The 20,920-nt window shown below is 42.1% G+C and overlaps 1 protein-coding gene across 1 annotated transcript in view; it reads left to right on the top strand.

Moving 5' to 3' along the window:
- Window positions 1-20,920, top strand: part of itih2 (inter-alpha-trypsin inhibitor heavy chain 2) — a 65,345-nt gene that overhangs the window by 17,124 nt on the left and 27,301 nt on the right. Inside the window, exons 5-11 of the mRNA XM_041203140.1 lie at window positions 1,085-1,189; window positions 1,388-1,550; window positions 3,840-3,947; window positions 6,166-6,294; window positions 6,410-6,526; window positions 10,598-10,766; window positions 13,538-13,663. Of these exons, the coding sequence (XP_041059074.1) occupies window positions 1,085-1,189; window positions 1,388-1,550; window positions 3,840-3,947; window positions 6,166-6,294; window positions 6,410-6,526; window positions 10,598-10,766; window positions 13,538-13,663 (917 nt within the window). The remainder of the gene's footprint in view (window positions 1-1,084; window positions 1,190-1,387; window positions 1,551-3,839; window positions 3,948-6,165; window positions 6,295-6,409; window positions 6,527-10,597; window positions 10,767-13,537; window positions 13,664-20,920) is intronic.

Genomic DNA, 20,920 nt, shown 5'->3' with positions numbered 1-20,920 from the left:
TCATTATGCAGTGATTGTGATGAGAACAGGCTGGAGAGAGGATTCCGTTTGGTTGCGATGTCCTCCAACGTTAAATAACTCGCCTGCAATCACTTTGGATTCTTGCACAAGTCACTTCGGCAAATTATTGGATGGCACCTGGTAACCAAGGACCCAGACTTGAGCTGGAAGTCTGACCCTTCACGAGAGGGAGGAAAAAAATGGAGAAGAAGAAATCTGGACATGAGTTATGTACATTTCAGTAAACAACTAAAGAGCATTGCTGGCACAGGCCTGGAAATGAGTCTCTAGCCTATCCTCTTGGCTGGGGATTCTGCACAGTTCAAGGTAACTTTGACACAGGAAAAATGATAGCAGTATGTTAGATAATAAAGTCCATAAGAAACCTGCATCATTTTTTTTTATTCATTCATGGAATGTGGGGACCACTGACTAGGCCAGCATTTATTGCCCATCCCTAATTGCCCTTGAGAAGGTGGTGGTGAGCTGCCTTCTTGAACTGCTGCTGCCCATATGGTATAGGTACACCCACAGTGCTGTTAGGGAGGGAGTTCCAGGATTTTGATCCAGCAACAGTGAAGGTATGGCATTATATTTCCAAGTCAGAATGGCGAGTGATTTGGAGGGGAACTGCCAGGTGATGGTATTCCAATGTGTCTGCTGCCCTTGTCCTTTGAGATGGTAGCAGTCTAAGGAGGCTTGGTGAGTTCCTGAAGTGCATCTTGTAGATGGTACACACTGCTGCCACTGTGCGTCAGTCTGTAGATAGGGTGCAAATCAAGTGGGCTGCTTTGTCCTGGACGGTGTCAAGCTTCTTGAGTGTTGTTGGAGCTGCACTTATTCAGGCAAGTGGGGAGTATTCCATCACACTCCTGACTTGTGCCTTGTAGATGGTGGACAGGCTTTAGGGAGCCATTAGGTGAGTTACTCGCCACAGGATTCCAGATCTCTGACCTGCTCTTGTAGCCACAGTATTTATATGGCTAGTCCAGTTCAGTTTCTGGTCAATGGTAACCCCCCAGGATGTTGATTGCTATCATTATTGCAGCAGAATTAATTAATATTCTTTCCATCTCTCACACAGGACTGTGAATGATATAACATTTGTTGGATCTGTGCATGAAAAAAGTGTAGCCAGAAATCTTTATGCACAAGCACGAGCCCAAGGGAAAGCTGCTGGGATTATTAGGTAATGATTCTTTGATGTTTATGTGTTTTATCTGTACTACACACTCTACTTATTGGAACATGCCAATAGATAAATGGTCTCCAAACCCAGCCACAAAATGACTCTTCTTTCTTGTGTCTATTGTTAGTTGCCCAATAAGATACTCAGCCATCAAAGAAAACATCTGTTCAATAATTTATTGATGCTTTCCATGTTTAGGACATCTGCCCATGAGATGGAAAGCTTTAAAGCTGAAGTGAATGTCCCTGGAGGCAGCAAAGTCAGCTTCGAACTTTACTGCCAAGAATTGTTACAACGACGACTGGGTCTATACGAACAGACTATTATACTCCACCCGGGCAACTTAGTGAAACAACTCCAGGTACATTTGATAGTCTTTCATGCAGTACTGTGCAGTCAAACGGTTTCACTCTCACTGGATGGCAAGTATTCTACAACCTGGAGTTTGTTCCCCCTCTCCTTCCTCCTTCTAACATCTTTCTTAAAGCTAACCTCTTTGGCCAAGCTTTTGTTCATCCTTCCTAGTACCTTCTTCTTTTGGCTCAACATCTATTTTAACTCTGTTCAAGTGGATATGGCTTTGAGTGCGTTAAATGTCACTCAATCTCACTCTCTGATTACACATCTGTTAAAGGTGCTGTGTAAAGGCAATTTGACAAGGAAGATATACTGTTCTATTCAATGTAGCATACAGTATGTTATCAGGATCTCTGATTTACCATGACTCAATAAGTTAAATGCTATTTTCATTACAAAGTGCAGTTGGAAGTGTTTTAAGTATTAGAGAGTCAAATTCCATGATTGTGTTCACTTGTGTGGAAAGAGTCAGCCAGTGAGCTTCACTGTTTACCGTTGGTTTGGCCCACCCCGAGTTCATTACATATTTCTCAGTCCCAATCCAAGTTTGAAGCTGGCTTTGAATGGAATGCATACTTTATACAGCATTCAACAATTGTGCTCACAGCTGGAGTCAACATATAAATTACATGGCACTGAAAACTGTCTTCAGGCAGACATCAGACTCGGAGGCAAGGGAAAAGATGTAGACAATTGAAGATTAGAATAGGGCAGAGATTCCTCATCTACCTTCCCAGCTCCAAGACAATGAGGGGAAAAGATTTGCTGTCTGACCCTGGACCTCCCCCAAATTACTGGGCCTGAGAAACTGTTCAGCCAGCGCTGTCTGTCATTGACTCAGCAGTATCTATGGGCGGAATCGTCCCCTCCCACCAGCAGCAGGAATCATGGCGGGAAGGGGCGGAAGACATGGCAAAACTCAAACACAGTTTCCTGACGTTGGGCAATGAGGTCGGAACCTTGTTCCCCTGACTTTCATAACGAGTTAATGGATGCGGTAATTGGAAATTGGAAATGTTGATGTGCAAAGGGACCTGGGTGTTCTTGGACACCAATCGCTGAAAGCAAACATGCAGGTGCAACAAAACAGTTAGGAAGGCAAATGGAATGTTGGCCCTCATTGTAAGAGGATTTGAGTACAGGAGCATGGATGACTTACTGCAGCTGTGTAGGGCATTGGTGAGATCACAGCTGGAGTATTATGTGCAGTTTTGGTCTCCTTACCTAAGAAAGGATATACTTGCCATAGAGGGAGCGCAGCGAAGGTTCACCCGACTGATTCCTGGGATGGCAGGATTGCCATATGAGGAGAGATTGCGTTGGCTAGGCCTGTATTCACTGGAGTTTAGGAGAATGAGAGGGGATTTCATTGAAACATTTAAAATTCTGACAGGGCTGGACAGACTGGATGCAGGGATGATGTTTCCTCTGGCTGGAGGGTCTAGATCAAGGGGTCACAATCTCAAGATACGGAGTAAGCCATTTAGAACTGAGATGTGGAGAAATTTCTTCACTCAGGGGGTGGTGAACCTGTGGAATTCTCTATTGCAGAAGGCTGTGGGTGCCTTTGAAATATGGCGCCTGGACATGATGGCAGGATGAGCGACTTCCAGCCTGCCCTGCCATGCTATGTGATATGATCCTCGCAGCTGTATAATTAACCAGGTGAATGGCGCACAATTCGACGTGTTCACCCGCCTCGCTCTCCAGTGTAAGTTACGCCGGCTTCCCGCTTCCGCCACCAGACTCAGTCCCAGAGTGGGAGAATTCCGGCCTACGTGACTGCAAATGCCTGGATTTTCCAATTTATTGCAGTTGTCTATTAAAGGAAGGGCAGGTTAGCAGCTAAGCATTTCAACCTTGTTCCAAATCCTAGACTAATCTGGGGACAACAGGAGATTCACTAAAATAAATACATAAATATTGTGACTCCCAACAGTTCCGTGGTAAATGTAACGCATTATGATATCCTGACGAGGCAGGTCACAGATTTGCCTCTAATCTGTGCTCAGGTCAAGCACCACTGGGGACATTGTAACTGGCTCAACATCGCTGGACTAGAAAGGAAACATTGGTTAGGTTTCCTGCTGCTGCTCCTTATGCTATGCTAGAACTGCATTTGTACGGACATCATGTCAGGGATTTCATTGTGATGCTGTTCATAGTTAGACAACGTGAATATGTTTACATTCAGCAAAAGTCATCGCCTTCAGGAGAGAAAAAAATAAATGAAAAGGTGATTTATATAATCAATTCATCAATCTTTTAAAAACACAATCTATTTTTCCCTTAGGTTGATGTCTATATATTTGAGCCACAAGGGATCAGCCACATTGAAGCACCTAACATGCTTGGAGCACAGTTTGATGGGCTGATCCATATAACGAAAGGAGAGAACAAGGTAAACATGAGTTACAGCTTCGAATGGGATTTTCTAAGAAAACTATTCTGATGGATGCATCCTGAATATCAAATAGCCGAGATCAGAAAGCAGTACTGTAATTGTTTGGAATATTCTACCCAAAGGCCTAAACTATCATTTCTAGCCCATCAGAATCCTATATAATAACACTGGTCTTCCATTTATCAAAGTAACTGGCTCTACACCATCACTTCTTCAGTTGCTCACTGCACACTGCCTTACAGGTGTATTCGAAGCACTAGAGATTTTTTTAAGAATGGAACTTGTAAATGCCAGAACTCTTAAACGTAAAACAAAAAATGGAGAAATGCCTGGAGGGTCAATCAGCATCTGACTGCTTTACATGTAACCCTCCATCCAAACCATTTCTCATAAAGGGCCCAAGTGAAATGTTTCTCTCTTGTATGATAAGTAATGTGCATTGCATTTTCAGCATTCTGCTTTTGCATTGAAAAAAAGTGATGTCTTCAAACCCCAATTATAATTCATGAGATCTAAGATGCTTCTGCACTGAGTACCAGCTCAGCTCTACAAACTGGGGTTGTCATTGTACTGGCTCATGTGATAAGACCAGCTGGACTATCAGTCTGTCATTCTCTGTTACACACCAGTGCTTAAGATAACACTCTGTGTGCAAAATACTAGTATTGTACCCTGAATCTTAAAATAGAGTCACACCTGGTTTTATGAGTGACTTCAATGACAGAACCCTCTTTGCTGGTATTTGGCCCAGGATCTGCTCAGACAATACATTACTCCACTAGCTTACATGTACTTAAAATTTTTAATTTGATGTACCCCTTTAAGAGATCTTTCTTATACTACAGCTGGATATGGGTACTCACTCTGACAGCTGCCAGGAGCTATACCTTCAGACCTAAACACCTGATTCACACATGTGGTAAATTTAAATGTTTAAATAAATTAATTCTCTATTCTAATTTACTTTTGCCAGTTGGATTGAATAGCTTTGAATAGTTTACTTTTCTAACCAATGCATAATCATCTCTTAAAGTTGTTAGTTCTCCTAACCTTGTCTCTTACTAATTTTATTAGCGTATTGTTTCTTGGGGAAATAATTACAAACCCATTATAAGAAAAAAAAAGGATATGATATTCAGGAAATATTTAAATATGATGCAAATTTCCATCATTACATTAGAGATCAAGCCCAATGTATTTGTATTTTTTCAGCGCAGCTTTCATTATGGATTCATCTGTTATTAAACTTTTTATTTCAGACTTTCTGCATGTTTCCTTGGAAGAATGGAAGCATGAGAAGGATTCTTCTTGACTACAAATTTTGATTTAAAAAAAAACCTTGATAAAGCACAGTTTGCTTGAACCTTATGCCATGCAGTTATTTTATGTATACAGGATGGGGCCAATTTGAATGTTTTAACACAATTACTGCCCATCCATTGTTGCTGCCATGAAGCTTGAGTGTCTCAGCCTGATCTGCATTGCTGTAGCAAGTTCCATGCGACAGACCAGTACTCTGATGCAACTCACAGGTTGGGGAACACAGGAAAAACAACCCATTCCTATATGGACGCTCCTGGTCTTTAAGAGGGAAAAGCAATCTGGAGAAGAAGCACAAGTGGGCCTGAGTGTTTTTGCAGCATGCACTTGGCCCATTTCTATGATAAAATTGCTATCTGGGGTCCTATCTAATTCAAGGAATCCCAATTTGCACTCTAAAAGTGTCAGGTCATCCATATAAACACCACTACCAAGATAGAAGTGGCTGGAGAGTCAACATAAATGGGATAGTAAATAATCTGGCACCAATTTCAGGCCAATATCTCTCGGTTTGTGCCAGGTGGTTGCAGTTAAAGTCAGCCATGCTGTGTCCAGATACCCCTCATAATCCAGATGCCTTCAACCCACATAACCAACTGAAGAGCTATTGTACCTAGCAACTCCAGTTCCAGCAGAGTAACAAGGTTGTCCGCTGAGCTACCTCCAGAATATGATATAGTGTCAATCACTGCTTTTATTTTAACATTTTGCAAAACCCATCAAAGTATCAGAAGCAACAGGCCACTGTGTAGTGACATTATCAGATATGCTGGGTGAAGGAGAAACAGTCACTACCACAATATCTCCCAAACTACAACCCAGAGACAAATGCTAGATTCCTTCGAATGCCATTACTTGGAGTTGAGGCACTCACAATTCCATTTTGTATTTTTAGGCTCACGTTTCCTTCAAGCCAACTTTGGACCAGCAGCGGAAATGCCCAAATTGTTCAGACTCTGCCATTGATGGAAGCATTGTTGTGAGATATGATGTGAAACGGGAGCTCAATGGTGGAAATATTCAGGTTCTTGCTTGATCTTTAGACCACATCCCTTGCACTTTACTGATTTATTTTCACCTTTTGGGGAATATCTATTTTGTACTGAAGCATTACTAATCTTCTTTCTCTCTCACTGTAGATTTCCAATGGTTATTTTGCTCACTTCTTTGCTCCAAGTAATCTCCCACCACTTCCCAAAAACATCGTCTTTGTCATTGATGTCAGTGGCTCAATGTGGGGAATTAAAATGAAGCAGGTAAACATTTTTGCTTCAGTAATATTGCTTCAGGATTAAGGTATCTTGAAAGTTCGGAAATGATGCAGCAGGTCCTTCCATCCTTTTCTGTAACCCACTATCTCAAAGGCTGATAAAATTTCAATGGCCTGAATTTTTCAGATGGTGGTGTCTCGCTGAATATCATGTATACAGGATGGGGCCGATTTGAACGTTTTAACACAATTAGTTCCCCTCCATTGTTGCTGCCATGGAGCTTGAGTGTCTCAGCCTGATCTGCATTGCTGCAGCAAGCTCCATGCAACAAACCAGTACTCTAATGCAACTCAACATATCGAGGCCTCTTCTTTCCCAGTTGCCTTTGTTGCTAGGGTCGGCCTAATTTTCTTCTGAAATCATGTACGTGGTGACACATGGATCCCAAACAGCAGAATCTACTGACACTATGAGCTTTAACTATATACATTTGTACATTGTTTCCTGTTGATCCTGAGTTACTGTATAGCATCTCTTTTGTTTCTTTTGTGTTCAACTTGAATCCATGACCGGTGATTACATTGGCCAACATGTTCACTGGCTTCTGTGGTTCTCTTTTATTTTCAACTATCTGCATACCCTAGGTTATTACACTGTTTATTTCTGCATGCTTCCTTGAAGGAAGTGGCCCTCAATACATTTTCAACAGGTAGGAGATTCCGAATTCTACGGTGTGTCTCTTTGGGTTTTCATGAGCGCATTGCTTTGTTTTGTTCTCTCCTCTTGTTCTCTTGCTCTCCAAATTGATAAAGCACTGAGAGAGGAAGGGCTACCCCAATGTCCACAACCAACAGCAAAGGCTGGTACAGTTGAAATTAGGAGTTCCGCCAAGTGAGGAATTCTGAGCAGGCACCCACATCACATTTGCTTCATGACCCATATTCCATTCTGTAGTACAGCGTGTTGGATTATTGCTAACATGCTACTACTTTGGGGAAGATTGTGACCCTTCATAAAAAGTTAGCAAACAACACTACTTTATAGTGGATGTAAACGGAGTACAGCTGAGGAAACTGAATGCAGACTTGGAGTTTGGTGAGTGGTGGAGTTCAGTGAAAGGGGGAGGAGTTGTTCCTTTCCTTTTTCTAACTTTCCCACCCTCTAGGAATTGGTTCTTGCTCTACTACAAGGAAAGAAGCTAACTGTTTGGTGAGTATCTAGTAAGCGGGTAAATCGTATTCAATCCCTAAGGCTTAAAATAGTACACAAATTGGTGGAAAAGTTAATAAAATATATTTAAAAAGCAACATAAATAAGTAAATAATATAATGAAGTAATTATTTAAAACACAATAAGGAAGGCAGGACAGGTGATGTGTCAAGGCTGCAGCATGTGGGAGCTCCTGGATAAGATTGTGATCCAGGGCAAACACATCTGCAGTAGGTGTTTGTGGCTTGAGGAACTTCAGCTCAGAGTCATTGAGCTGGAGGCTGAGCTGCAGACACTGCCACACATCAGGGAGGGGGCAGAACCAGGGGGCACTGTTTTAAAATTAGAGGTCACCCTTATGGGACAGGGATGAAGAGAATTTTTTTCCCTCAGAGGGTTGTGCGACTTTGGAATTCTCTGCCCCAGAAGGCAGTGGAAGCAGGGTCACTCCGGCAGAGGCAGATACATTCTTGTTAAGCAAGGAAATCAAAGCTTATCGGAGGTAGATGGGAATGTGAAACTCAAAACACACAGAGCAGCCACAAACTTATTGAATGGCGGAGCAGGTTTCAGGGGCCGAATGGCCAACTTCTGCTCCTATTTTGTATGTTTGTCTAGTAATAGGGAGCACCAGCTTCAGCATTTCCATTTTGTTGTATCTACTTTAGCTTCTATTCATTTAAAATCATAATGTTTTAGTGATGCTATTGGAGGGGTACATATTGTCCAGGCCACCTGGGAAACTTCCCTGAGCTTCTTTGAAATAGTGCCACGGGTCTTTTACACTCACCTAAGAGGGCAGACTTGTCCTCAATTTGATGGCTCATCCAAAAGACGGCACCTCCGACTGTGCAGCACTCCCTCAGTACTGCACTGCCATGTCAGCCTTGATTTTTGCGTTCAGATCTTTGAGTGGGACTTGAACCCATAACCTTATAACTCAGAGGCAAGGGTGATACTAAATGTCCATGCCTGACACATCAATTTTGTGTTAATTATAATAGGGATCTACTCACATGTTCCTAACTTACAGAAATTTGAATCCTCCATCCCTTCCTCCCCAGCAGTACAGGTTTAAACACAAGAATAGCAGTCAATATAATTTCTTGCAAAGCAATTTCCAGGTAACACTGTCAATCTTTTTTACAGTTTGCTTCAGTTATTCAGGGCATTGGTGAGGCTGCATATTCAATTTGCAGTGTAATTCAGAGTTCCCAGTCCAGATGTTTGTTTATTTATGTAAAATATTTAAACAGGGTATCGCATGGTGCTGGAGTATCTTATTTACAGTTAGTGTCATGTGACAGCAAAAAGTGAATACTTTAACATATAGGAGAGTATAGACAAGAAAAAAGCTACAATTCAGTAATAAAAACAAAAAAACTGCGGATGCTGGAAATCCAAAACAAAAACAAAAACAGAATTACCTGGAAAAACTCAGCAGGTCTGGCAGCATCGGCGGAGATGCTGCCGATGCTGCCAGACCTGCTGAGTTTTTCCAGGTAATTCTGTTTTTGTTTTTGTTTTACAATTCAGTAATGTTAGTCACTTAACAACGAGACAACAACTGAGCCATAAAAGAATATTGGAGCCAGTCCAAAGTACAAAAACTTAAGGAAAATAAACAGAGAACTCAATGATTGCAATTAATTCCTGTTAAATAGATGTTCCTTCAAAAGTAGTTTAAAACATTGTTAAACAATCCATTCAAATTTGCTCCTTAAGTAGAGAATTCATAGTGATAATAGAAGATTATCCTACATGCACATGTTGTGTATGAACAAATCTGCTACATACTGGCTGCAAAATTTCCTAAGAATCGACTGTAGGTTTTTGCTAATAGATCTTTGCAACAAACTATTGATGTCACAATCATTAATCCTTCATCCTTTAGTGGCACCACTTTTGACCATCAGAAGCCCATTCCTAAACTGTTTCATTTTGCTAATGATTTCAATGTTTTCAAAGGCCTACTTAAAATCTCTTTCTGCGACTAAATATTCAGATACCTCTCCTATCTCGGTTATTACTGCTTGGTGCCCACTTCTCTATAAAGCACTTTGGGATTTAAGTTAAAAGGAGCTAGCTGCGGTCGTGAGTATCGTTTCAGTTCAAAGTGCACTGACTTTCATTGTGATTGAAGTTGGTCAGGAAGTGTTGGAATGACATTCCAATTCTCAAGAAAAAGCAAAACAGAAATAAAAAAGTAATTTGTTTTTCTAAGTTGCCTGCATTCAGAACAATCGCATTTTGACATCGGCATCCAATCGCAGTTGAATCCGGTCATCTGGCTTTCCACTTCATCAGCTTCTACGATCCTGCTTTCCTTATCTTCCTCTGGTAGCTCACTGAGAACACATTTGTGTAATAATCCTCTTTGCACTATTTTAATACAACCATTAGCTTAATTAAAGAGCTTAGTGACAACATTAAAATAGCACATAAAGAGAATTCTATGTTACCAGAGACATTAAATCCCTAAATTTGAAGGACACATTTTAGGGTAAAATTTAGGATCTCTCACGTGACGGACAAAGTGGTGCACACAGCCAGCACACATCCAGAAATTCTCCATTCGATTGATTCAATAAATGATCATTAGCACAAGTGCCAATGATTTTCTGATAAGCACTGGCTCTACACAAAACTTCAGCCAGAGAAAGGGCCCTCAGAAAATACAACTTTTTTGCAGGAAAACGCAAGCTTTTGACAATATTCCAAGATCGCTTGTTTTTTGTGTTCGTGAATAGCTAAACTTTTGCATGTATGTGGAAATAAACTGGACAACTAACTCAAAACTGTGACTTTCTAACAACTGTTAAAAATCACCCATCATTCTGGAAATTTGAATCCAGTGATAAGCAAGCTCCACTTCAACCAATCAATATTTTTCATTCTCCAAATTAGACCGTTGAAGCCATGGCAACGATCCTGGCCGATCTCCGTCCTGAGGACCAATTCACCATCATTGACTTCAACCACAATATTCGTTTCTGGAACGATCACCTGGTTTCAGCCACTCGTATTCAGGTTGAGGATGCCAAAAAGTACATTGAGAACATCCAGCCTAGTGGTGGTACGTGTTTGGGAGATGTGTAAGAATAGCCCAGGGTGAACCACTGCTGATCTTCCCTTTGGGGAAAGACCTGCTCTCGATCCACACAACCAACACAATTATAGCATAGCACTTGCTAAATGAGGAATCACAGGTTTGAACTTGCACTTAGTGGCACCAATATGCAGCACCATCCACCTCCAGTAAAAACGTAATTTAAAATTTACTTCCAAGATATTTGCTTATTTGTCTTCTCCCTTTTCTTCACCAAATTTTTCTGCCAATTTTCTTTCCTCCCCCTCTTCTGAAGGAGTGGACTGTTTGCTGCATCTGATTCCACTGCAGCGTCTCATTCAAGTGGCCATCATTCATGTGTGAGTCTTGCAAGTCGGCAAGGCTGTCCCACTTGTGTGAGTGTCACGGCGGAGCCCGATCCTGGGCGCCACCAAAATGCACTTCCAGCAGAGATCGTTGAATAGCTAACAGAAGTGGAGTCCTGACTAACCCAGAGTGCTGAGGGCAATTCTAACATCCTCATTGTCACATGGCTGAGATCAGCTACCTCCGTATAGACTGGCCAGCAAAACTGAGACCTAGATGACACCTACTAATTGGCTAAACTCAGAGCCATTGAGGGACCTCTTCAAGTTTATTTTGTCGCTTCTATTCCTTCTCAATGAGGTGGTTTCCGTTCCTGGTAATTCATTGATTACTAGTGTATATCTCTGGTGTTGCTCATGGTAGTTTGGTTCAAGCATCATTTAACCGAAGCAGGAGCATAGAAATCACCTAATGTACAGTATTTTAATCAGCTGCTAAGGGGGAAACCTATGCTTAACCTGTCCCTTTAAGATGACAAAATCTGTATATGGAAGCATCATTTTTAATTTGCCAGTGGAATGGTGGCAATATTGACCAGGCTGCATTTACTGCCCAGACCTGGTTGCCCTGCCTGATGCCTGGCCACCTTCTTGAATCTCTGCAACTCCTTGTAATGATTGCGATCCCTCCATGATGGTTTGAGGTGGGCAGTTCCATGTTTTGGACTCGGTAACAATAGAGGAACGTTGATCCGTGTCGAAGTCAGGAGAGTGTATGACTCAGAGGGGAATGTGAAAATGATGGTGATTGAAGATATTATAGCTCTTGGACATCTTGAGGGCAGATGTCACAAGGCTGGATGGTGGTGTCAAAGCAATCTTGGAGAGTTGCCGTATAATGCATTCTGTAATTGTACATGCTGGAACCACAGTGTACCAGAGGAGGTAGATATTGAGTCCGGTGACAAGGCCACTGGTCAAGTGAACTTCTATGCCTTGGATGGCATATTGAGCTGCTTAAATGTTGTGGTTACACCATTTCAGGCAAGTGGTGTGTTTTCCATCCCACCCTTGATTAATGTTCCCTCTAATGTCCCCTTGCTGCGTGCAGCAGGTTTGTTGGACTGTGCAGTCCCTGTAAGATTGTCTTGTGGCCTGCACACATGCATCTGCTTGTGCACTGCCTGTTGGTCCCCTGCACTGCCCTGCATTGGCATGGCTTAGAGAGAACGTTACCCCTGACTTGAATCTTGTAGATGGTGGAGAGGCTTTGAATGGTTAGGATATAAGTCACTGATAACAGCGTTCTTATCATGATGCTGATATGGCCTAGTCCAGTTAAACTTCTGGTGAATTTGTAGTTAATTTCTGTTAGTAAGGAAAGGTTGCAGATTGGCAGGAGATGGTAAATTCCTGGCTCCGGTTTGGAACAGATCAATGTGAAGCAACTGCCTTTCTTTCTCTCTCCTTGTGAATGTTGTTGACATGTGAAGTTGAATTTTAGGCTGCGCTTGCCATCCCACCCCACCCAAGATCCCGACGTCTGCCCCGCTGCAATTTAATGCTGGGACCAGGGTTAATCGGTTTAAGGCGAGACTTCTGCCCCTTTCTCGGGAGCCTTAGAGTGCTGTCGACCAATCAGATGGCCAGCAGCCCTACAATTCCGGCAGCACCAGCCAGGAGCTCGGACTACATGCAGCCCCACCACACCAAGCAGCCCGGGTAAGTCCAGGGTCGAAGGTCTCAGCGAGGGGATGAAGGGAGTGGGGCAGGGTTCAAAGGGCCAGGGGAAGGGTTAAAGAGATGGATGACCTTGGGGAGGGGTGCCTTCAATGGGTTCACACCCCCCACCCCTGCCCACCCAACCTCCTTGCACAACACCAGCGCATGTATGGGCCTATCCCTGCCATGGGTAAAATACTGGTGACAATGGGGTGAGGCCTCAAAGGATCTCAATTGGGTCCAGAGCAGATGGGCCATGCACAGCCTCCCCTGCTCCCCCTATAAAATTTCAAACAGGTCAGGGGCGGGCAGGTAGGTGGCAGGAAGGCCGCCCACTGGATCTTCTTGAGCCACCCCCCCCCCACCACCCCCCCCCACCACCCCCACCCCCCCCACCACCACCACCACCTCCCCCCCCCCCCCACCAGCCTTCAATCCCACTGGTAAAGGAGTGTAGAATCCGGCCCATGATATCTGAATTGTTAAGGACCAGGCACAAAATCAGTGCCTGTATTGGTATTGGATACATAAATCAAACAATCTAAAATTTCTAAAAGTAGAAACGTTACAGGTCACCAGGAAAAGAAAGGGAAGTTGTCCTTTTTTAAAAAATGAAGCAAATTTTTTAAAAACCCTATAACTACCAGACCTCCCTATGTCCCAGCTTTTCCACTGATATTAGCATAGCAACTATCCATTTATATTGCATGCATCATTCATTCACAGTTTTCGATCTTTTATTTTAAATAGGAACGAACATTAATGAAGCAATCCTTTCAGCCATTTATATATTAATAGAAGCCAACAACTTGGGTCTTCTGGATCCACGATCTGTATCGTTCATCATTATGGTTTCGGATGGAGACCCCACAGTAGGTAAGCACTCTCGGAGAGTACCTTAATTAAATATAGTATATTACAGTACATCAAGTTACATGGAGTCCCCAACGCAGGTACAGGCCATTCTGCCCAACTAGTCTATGGCAGCACTTAGGCTCCATGCAAACTTCAACCCACCCTTCTTCATCTAACCCTATCAGTATAAACTCCTGTTACTTTCTCCCTCATGTGTTTATTTAGCCAACCTTTAAATGCATCAATGCTAGTCATCTCAATCACTCCTTGTGATGGCATGTTCCACGTTCTGAGCATTCCCTGGAGGGGGAGGGGGGGGGGAATTGCTTGAATTCCCTATTGGATTTATTGCTGACTATCTGATATCTATGACCTCTAGTTTTGGTCTCCTCCACAAGTAGAAACATTTTCTCTGCTTCTACCCTTTATTTATCCAGAAGCTTGCTATTAGATAGCCCCTAGCCTTCTGAGGAATAGGCCCAGCCTTCTCAATTCTTTGCAATGGGGAGACACTGGGGTAGTGGTAATGTCACTGGACTAGTATGAACATACAAACAAGGAGCAGGAGTAGGCCATTCAGCCCATCGAGCCTGCTCCACCATTTAATAAGATCATGGCTGACCTGATAGTAACCTGAAATCTGCATCCCACCTACTGCCAATAACTTATCATCCCCTTGCTTACGACAAATCTATCCACTTCTGCCTTAAAATATTCAAAGACTCTGCTTCCACCACCTTTTCAGGGAAGAGAGTTCCAAAGATGCACCACCCTCTGAGAGAAAAGAATTCTCCTCATCTCTGTTTTAAATGGGTTTCCCCTTATTTTTAAACAGTGGCCTCTAGTTCTAGATTCTCCCACAAGAGGAAACATCCCCTCCACATCCACCCTGTAAGGACCCCTCAGGATCATATATGTTTCAATCAAGTCACCTCTTACTCTTCTAAACTCCAGCAGATACAAGCCTAGTTTGTCCAACCTTTCCTTATAAGACAACCCACCCATTCTGGGTATTAGTCTGGTAAACCTTTCCTGAACTGCTTCCAATGCATTTACAATGCATCCTTCCTTAAATAAAGTGCCCAATACTGTACACAGTACTCCAAATGTGGTCTCACTAGTGCCCTGTACAACTGAAGTATAACCTCCCTATTTTTGTATTCAATTCCCCTCTCAATAAATGATAACATTCTATTAGCTTTCCTAATTACTTGCTGTACTTGCATACTAGCCTTTTGTGATTCATGCAGCAGGACACCCAGATCCCTCTGTACCTCAGAGCTCTGCAATCTCTCACGATTTGGATAATAAGCCTCTCTTTTATTCTTCCTGCCAAAATGAACAATTTCACATTTCCTCACATTATACTCTATCTGCCAGATCTTTGCCCACTCACTTAACCTGTCTATATCTATATCTGTTTGTAACCAGATGTCCAAGGTAATCCTCTGGCCACTAGGTTCAAATCCCACCACAGCAGTTGGTAGAATTTCAATTCAAATAATAAAATCTGGAATATAAAGCTAGTCTCAATAAATGGTGACCATGAAACTATCATTGATTGTTGTAAAAAAAAAAAACCATCTGGTTCACTTATGTCCTTCAGGGAAGGAAATATGCTGTCATTACCTGACCTACATGTGACTCCAGACCCACAACAATGTGGTTGACGCTTAACTGCCCTCTGCAGTGGACTAGCAAGCCACTCAGTTCAAGGACAATTAGGGATGGGCAACAAATGTTGGCCTTGTCAGCGACATCCAGATCCCACAAAAGAATACATTTTTTAAAACTCTCTTCCAGTATCGTCCTCATGAATAGTGTAAATGAAATTAGGCAGAAGCACCAATGATTTCCAATGTAACCTACTGACTAAGGTAAAGTTGTGTTTAAACGGCACCCATTAACACCAAAAGGTCTAATTATACATAGATGGATCCTGCATCCTTTGGGGTTAGGGTTCGTGTGTACTTGTAAGTTGCAGCACTACATTGTTACTGAAAACAAACTAAAATTACTCCCTTTTTTGTGTTAAATTTTTGAAATCTTGAAGTCTCATGTACTTTCATTCACTTTTGAATTCCAAAAAAACATTGGTATAATTAATATGATTCCTCTTAAATCACAGAAGTATTTTTGAAATAATATGTTTGAGGATACGTTGATTGTATGATAATATTCAAGAATATTTCCTGGGTGTATTTTTTTTTCAATTGTTTAACTAAGCTAAGCAGTGTTTTTGTGTTTGTGGTTTAATTGGGATAGATGTTTTGTGGGTTGTCTCATGGTCTAATCTATACTGGGAAGGTTTCTCTCTACTCAAGGGTAACTCTGGTCTGACTCAGGTAGGTTACTTCAAGCTAATTTGTTAACACTATATGCATGGACAACATATAGGAGGCACCTCGAAGCACTGGAGTCATACCGTCAATGCTGCCTGCAGAAGATTGTAAATAATACTTGGGAGGACAAACGCACTGACATCAGTGCCCTCTCACAAGCAGCCACAACAAGCATCAAGGCTATGATCATCCGTCATCAGCTTCATTGGGTTGGCCACATAGTTCGAATGTCAGATTCCAGGCTCCCAAAGCAGGTCTTCTTCTCCCAGCTCAGTCAGGGCAGACACATCGGAGGATACAGAAGAAGCTCTTCAAGCTTGTGCTGAAAGCCAACGTGAAGAAATGCAACATTGACTTTAACTCCTGAGAGACCATTGCCTTGGATTGAAGCAGATGGTGGCAATGTCTGTGGGAAGGATCCAAGCATCTTGAGACCCAACAACAACAAATGAAGAGGAAAGCAGGACTGGCAAAAAGAACATGCCATGCCCTGAAATAATAATACACGACCACATGATAACAAATGCCCTACATATCATAAAGTCTGCAGATCCTGAATTGGCCTCATCAGCCATCCTCGAACTCACAGAAGACAATCATCCCAGCAAGTGAGAGATAGCCAATAAATAACACTATGTACATGATGAGCTACTGAGTAAGTACATCTCTCTTCTATGCAGACCATTCCATCTGCTCTATAGAGTATCTAGTACATGACTGCTGATGTCACTGTTATATACATGATACACATGACTATCTTGTTACTGTAACTATTAACCTATTATGATAGATCTTCACCTAAGTATAATGTCAACATTTTTAATAACAATGTTAAACAATTTCTTAAACTATTTACATCACTATTTCAAACTTCTGCAACCTCCCTTACTGTTATAGTTTCTATCCAACTTCTACTCTTTACCCCTCACCCCACCCCCAAGTCATTGTTATAGAGGAGTCAATCTCCCCCAGTGTTCTCAGCTGGCTGGGAAGATGCCGTGGATACATGCAGATGCTCATCTTTTCCCTGGAAAATAACAACATCAGCAGCTTTCCAGGACCACTGGTAATTGAACTGTAATCTCCATGACCACTGAACTGTAAGGATCGTGGAACCTTCTCAAAGAAAGACTGATCCAAGAGAGAAGTGGTCAGGATACTGACAATTGCACTCTCTTGAACAATTCATTCACGGCTGCATCAAGACCAAAAAAAGTATTCAATATTCCAAAATCGAACAGATCTAGATGACAAGAAGAAGAACAACAAAATTCCTGTAGGCATTGCAGGAAAAGAAAATGATTTCCCGACAGCATCTCAGGCACTGCTTTCACTTTCTGCAGGCAGCGGTAACATTGCCATGTTTTCTTCAGTGCGAGGCTGCTCTGCTGTGGGCAATGGGAAGACCATGCGAGCTGAGAAGAAAAGACAACACTTGTTTCAGCAATGGGATGAATCTTCAGAATGACATTTGGACAAATCTCTTGTACAAGACTCTTCCACTGTAGAAGCTCTCTGGATTTGGCCTCTGCTTCTGTGCTGAAGGACAACTTTAGTGGAAATAAGATATTCTGAGGAGATTGAAGTGTGGGTGTCAACTTACTTTCACCCAAGCTAATGGGCTCTATCAAAACTCTGACAGTGTGATCCTCCATGGAATCAAATATTTTCTTCTCCCTGGACAACTCTTTATGGTCAGGCAGCAATATACAATGCACCTCATTGGTGAGTTCAGTGGGACAAAGATACAAATTCTGCTCTTCCACAGCCAACACTGCTGACTCCTCAAAAAAAGAGACTTCATATGCTTCAGCAGTAGGGTCAAATCTCTAAGACGTTATCTTCCAATGGATCACTCAGTACTACAACGGCTTTTATCTAATAAACCTTTTTCAGGGAAGAGCCAACCTAGGTCCAAAGGGTCTTCGTTCAAACGGTCACAGTCTGCTGCAGTGCCTGCTGTGTCTGCATCCTCTGGCCTATCTTCAAAAAGAACCGAGAGATCCACAATCTCAAATTCCTCCCAGGGTCAAGTGGATGTTGTTTCTGTTATGGAGAGTGAGCCTCCGCTCAATGAATAAACCTCACCAGCTGCTACTGAATGACAAGTTCTTTGTTCTGCACCCTACTTTGGAAATTCCTCCACAAAAGGCACCCAGCTGTCTTGCTATAGGTCAGCACCTGCCCTGTTGTAGGTCATCATCTGCTTTTTCCAGAATTCCCAGTTGCATACAGACATCGCCACTCATTAAAAATATGCTTTAATTGTAGACAACATGGAGGGTCTCAACAATCTGTCACTACTTCTGGTGACCTTTTACTAGAAGATCCATGCCCACCTGGGCTTTGCAATTTAACATTTCATGGCAGAATGGGTACTGTTTTGAGCCATTCCAGATGATTAGTTAATATTGTAACGCCAGTTCCGTTATCAATTTTGAAACGTGTTAAAGCCTTTAACTGCCACAGTGACTGACCAAATGTCTTGATCATGCTCCTTTACTTCGCCTAGGAACTCTAATTTCATATCTTTCATTATTTCCAATTTCTTGAATTGTTTGCATTTCATAAATGTTCTCTTGCCTTCTTCCTTTAGTGAAATTGATAGATTTACCGAACCGCTTGAAATGTCCTCTCTTTACCTTCTGGGAAGATGACAGCAACAAACAAATGAAGCGTGGTATAAAAGTGCTGAGCATTAGCCCTGCTCATGTATATAATAATCATTGACATTAAAGGCTATCTGCCAGATGCATGCCTACTTCCACTTCCAATTTAGTTCTGATAGTAATTTTTCTTTCTCAGTCAGGATTCTGACACTAGCACAGATCATTGTGCCATTTTTGAACTCATGAATGGTACCCCCCACCACTTTTAGTTAGATCATTATTATAGATTGTGAGGATCCCTGCAGGACTCTATTCATGACCACTCTTCACACAGAGACCGTTACCATTAATGGTGACCCTCTGTCTAGGAGAAATCTGGGTCACCACCACCTTCTCAAGGGCAACTAGAGATGGGCAATAAATGCTGGCCTAGCCAGCAATACCCACATCCTGTGACAGTACCAATTAAAAAGGAACTAATTCCCTATCCGACCCAGGATTTTCCCTCCAAACCCACAGGACTCTATCTTAAGTGTCAGTCATGGATCAGTATCAGCACTCTGGCTTCAGAGTCAGGTGGTAGTGGGCTCAGCCCTACTTGAGTGACATGAACATACTACCTACATTGGCACTTCAGTGCAGTACTGAGGGAGGTGCTATCTTTTAGGCTGAGACATTAAACCGAGGTCCTGCCTGCCCCCTCACATAGACATAAAAGATTGCATGACACTATTTAAAAATATTGGGGATTTCTCCCAGTGTCCTGCCCAATATTTATCCCTCCACTAATGCCTAAAAACATAGCTGTTTATTTATCTCAGTGGCATTTGTGGAACTTCCTTGTGTGAAAATTGTCAATGGTTTTTCCTGCATTATGACAATGGCTGCACATAATTTGCTGTAAAACATTTTAGGGCATTCTGAGATTGTGAAAGGCACCTTTCAAAAACTCTTTAAAAATTCCAAGGTGCAATGTCTACAGGGCTACCTACATCCATCAGCCTAGTAACCTCCTTGAATAATTCAATCAAATTTCTTAAGACATGACCTTATTTTCCAGAGCCATGTTGTGTCTCTAATAATCCTTCTCTTTCAAGGTACTCATTCAGAGTATCCTTAATGATTGCTTCTAACAACCTTCTTACAACTATCATTAAGCTAATGGGACTATAATTTATTTCGTGGGCCTGACTTTTTTTTCTTTTTGAATATTGGTACAACGTGAAGCTCAGTCTAGTCAATAGAAATGATTAAAGACTGCAGCAAGCTATTAAATATATGAGTAGGGGCCTCAATTAGCACAGCTTCCATTCTTTGAGCGGCCTTGGGTAAATGCTTTCTGGATCACTAGCTCGATCCAATTTGAGACTCCTGTTTCTTTTCAGGATTACATTTGCGTCCACTTTAACATTTACAAACACACTTTGCATTAATAGTAACTGAGCATAATCTCCAGGAGTGAAGACTATCGCAAAGTAGCCATTTAAAACCTCAGCCATGACCTTGGAGTTCACCTGAAAATGCCGTAGCACTATGATGTCCTTTATCACCCTCTGACTCCTAATGTAATTAGAAAAGATTTTAATATTGCTGCTGCAAATAGCCACAACTTTCTTTTCCACTGACAGTAAAATGAAACTTACAGAGCAACAGGTATGACAAGAGATGTGTAATTTGACCAATACAACTGCTATCCATGTAATGCTACAGACTAAAGAGCCCACAATGCTACACCTACTCCATCGAGTTTGCTTACAAGACTGAAATCTTCTCCTGTTCGTTCCACCTTCTCACAGCAGCTCGCTGCCTGGCTGATTATTCCTGTTCCCAAAACCAGGCTATCTATATGAGAAAGCCTAAGCTGTAGTGGCAACACAGACTACCAATCTGCCCACTGTCCACACTCAGAGAAATTTCACCAGCCTTACACGGCAACTACCCATGCTGAGTTTCCGACTGTCATAACAACGATAAGTGTGAAAGATTGCTGGACTTTCAACTTTGCCTGGATTTTCTGGTAGTAATGATGATTGGAAAAAATTGTCTGTGATCACAGTCATTGGTCCTATGAAACTGACAGCAATTTCTGGAGTCCACACATGTGCAGATCCAGAAGTTGCTGTTAGTGAGTCTGTGCTTCTCCCATTGGTCCCCACAGACAACAATCAAGTGGAAATCAGTGAACTGATACAAACTTCCACTGTCATGCTACTAGGCTTTCTGCAAACACCCTTGCAAAATGTTACACCTTGTTGAATGAGATTCAACAAGATTTTTAATGGCATTCTAATTTTGTAGCTGCACTGCTTATTATATGTATATATTTA

The sequence above is a fragment of the Carcharodon carcharias genome, chromosome 13 (assembly GCF_017639515.1).
Source record: "Carcharodon carcharias isolate sCarCar2 chromosome 13, sCarCar2.pri, whole genome shotgun sequence".
Taxonomy (NCBI): Eukaryota; Metazoa; Chordata; class Chondrichthyes; order Lamniformes; family Lamnidae; genus Carcharodon; species Carcharodon carcharias.
The sequence above is the reverse complement of the archived record's forward strand: the minus strand, read 5'-3'. Positions and strand labels throughout refer to the sequence as shown.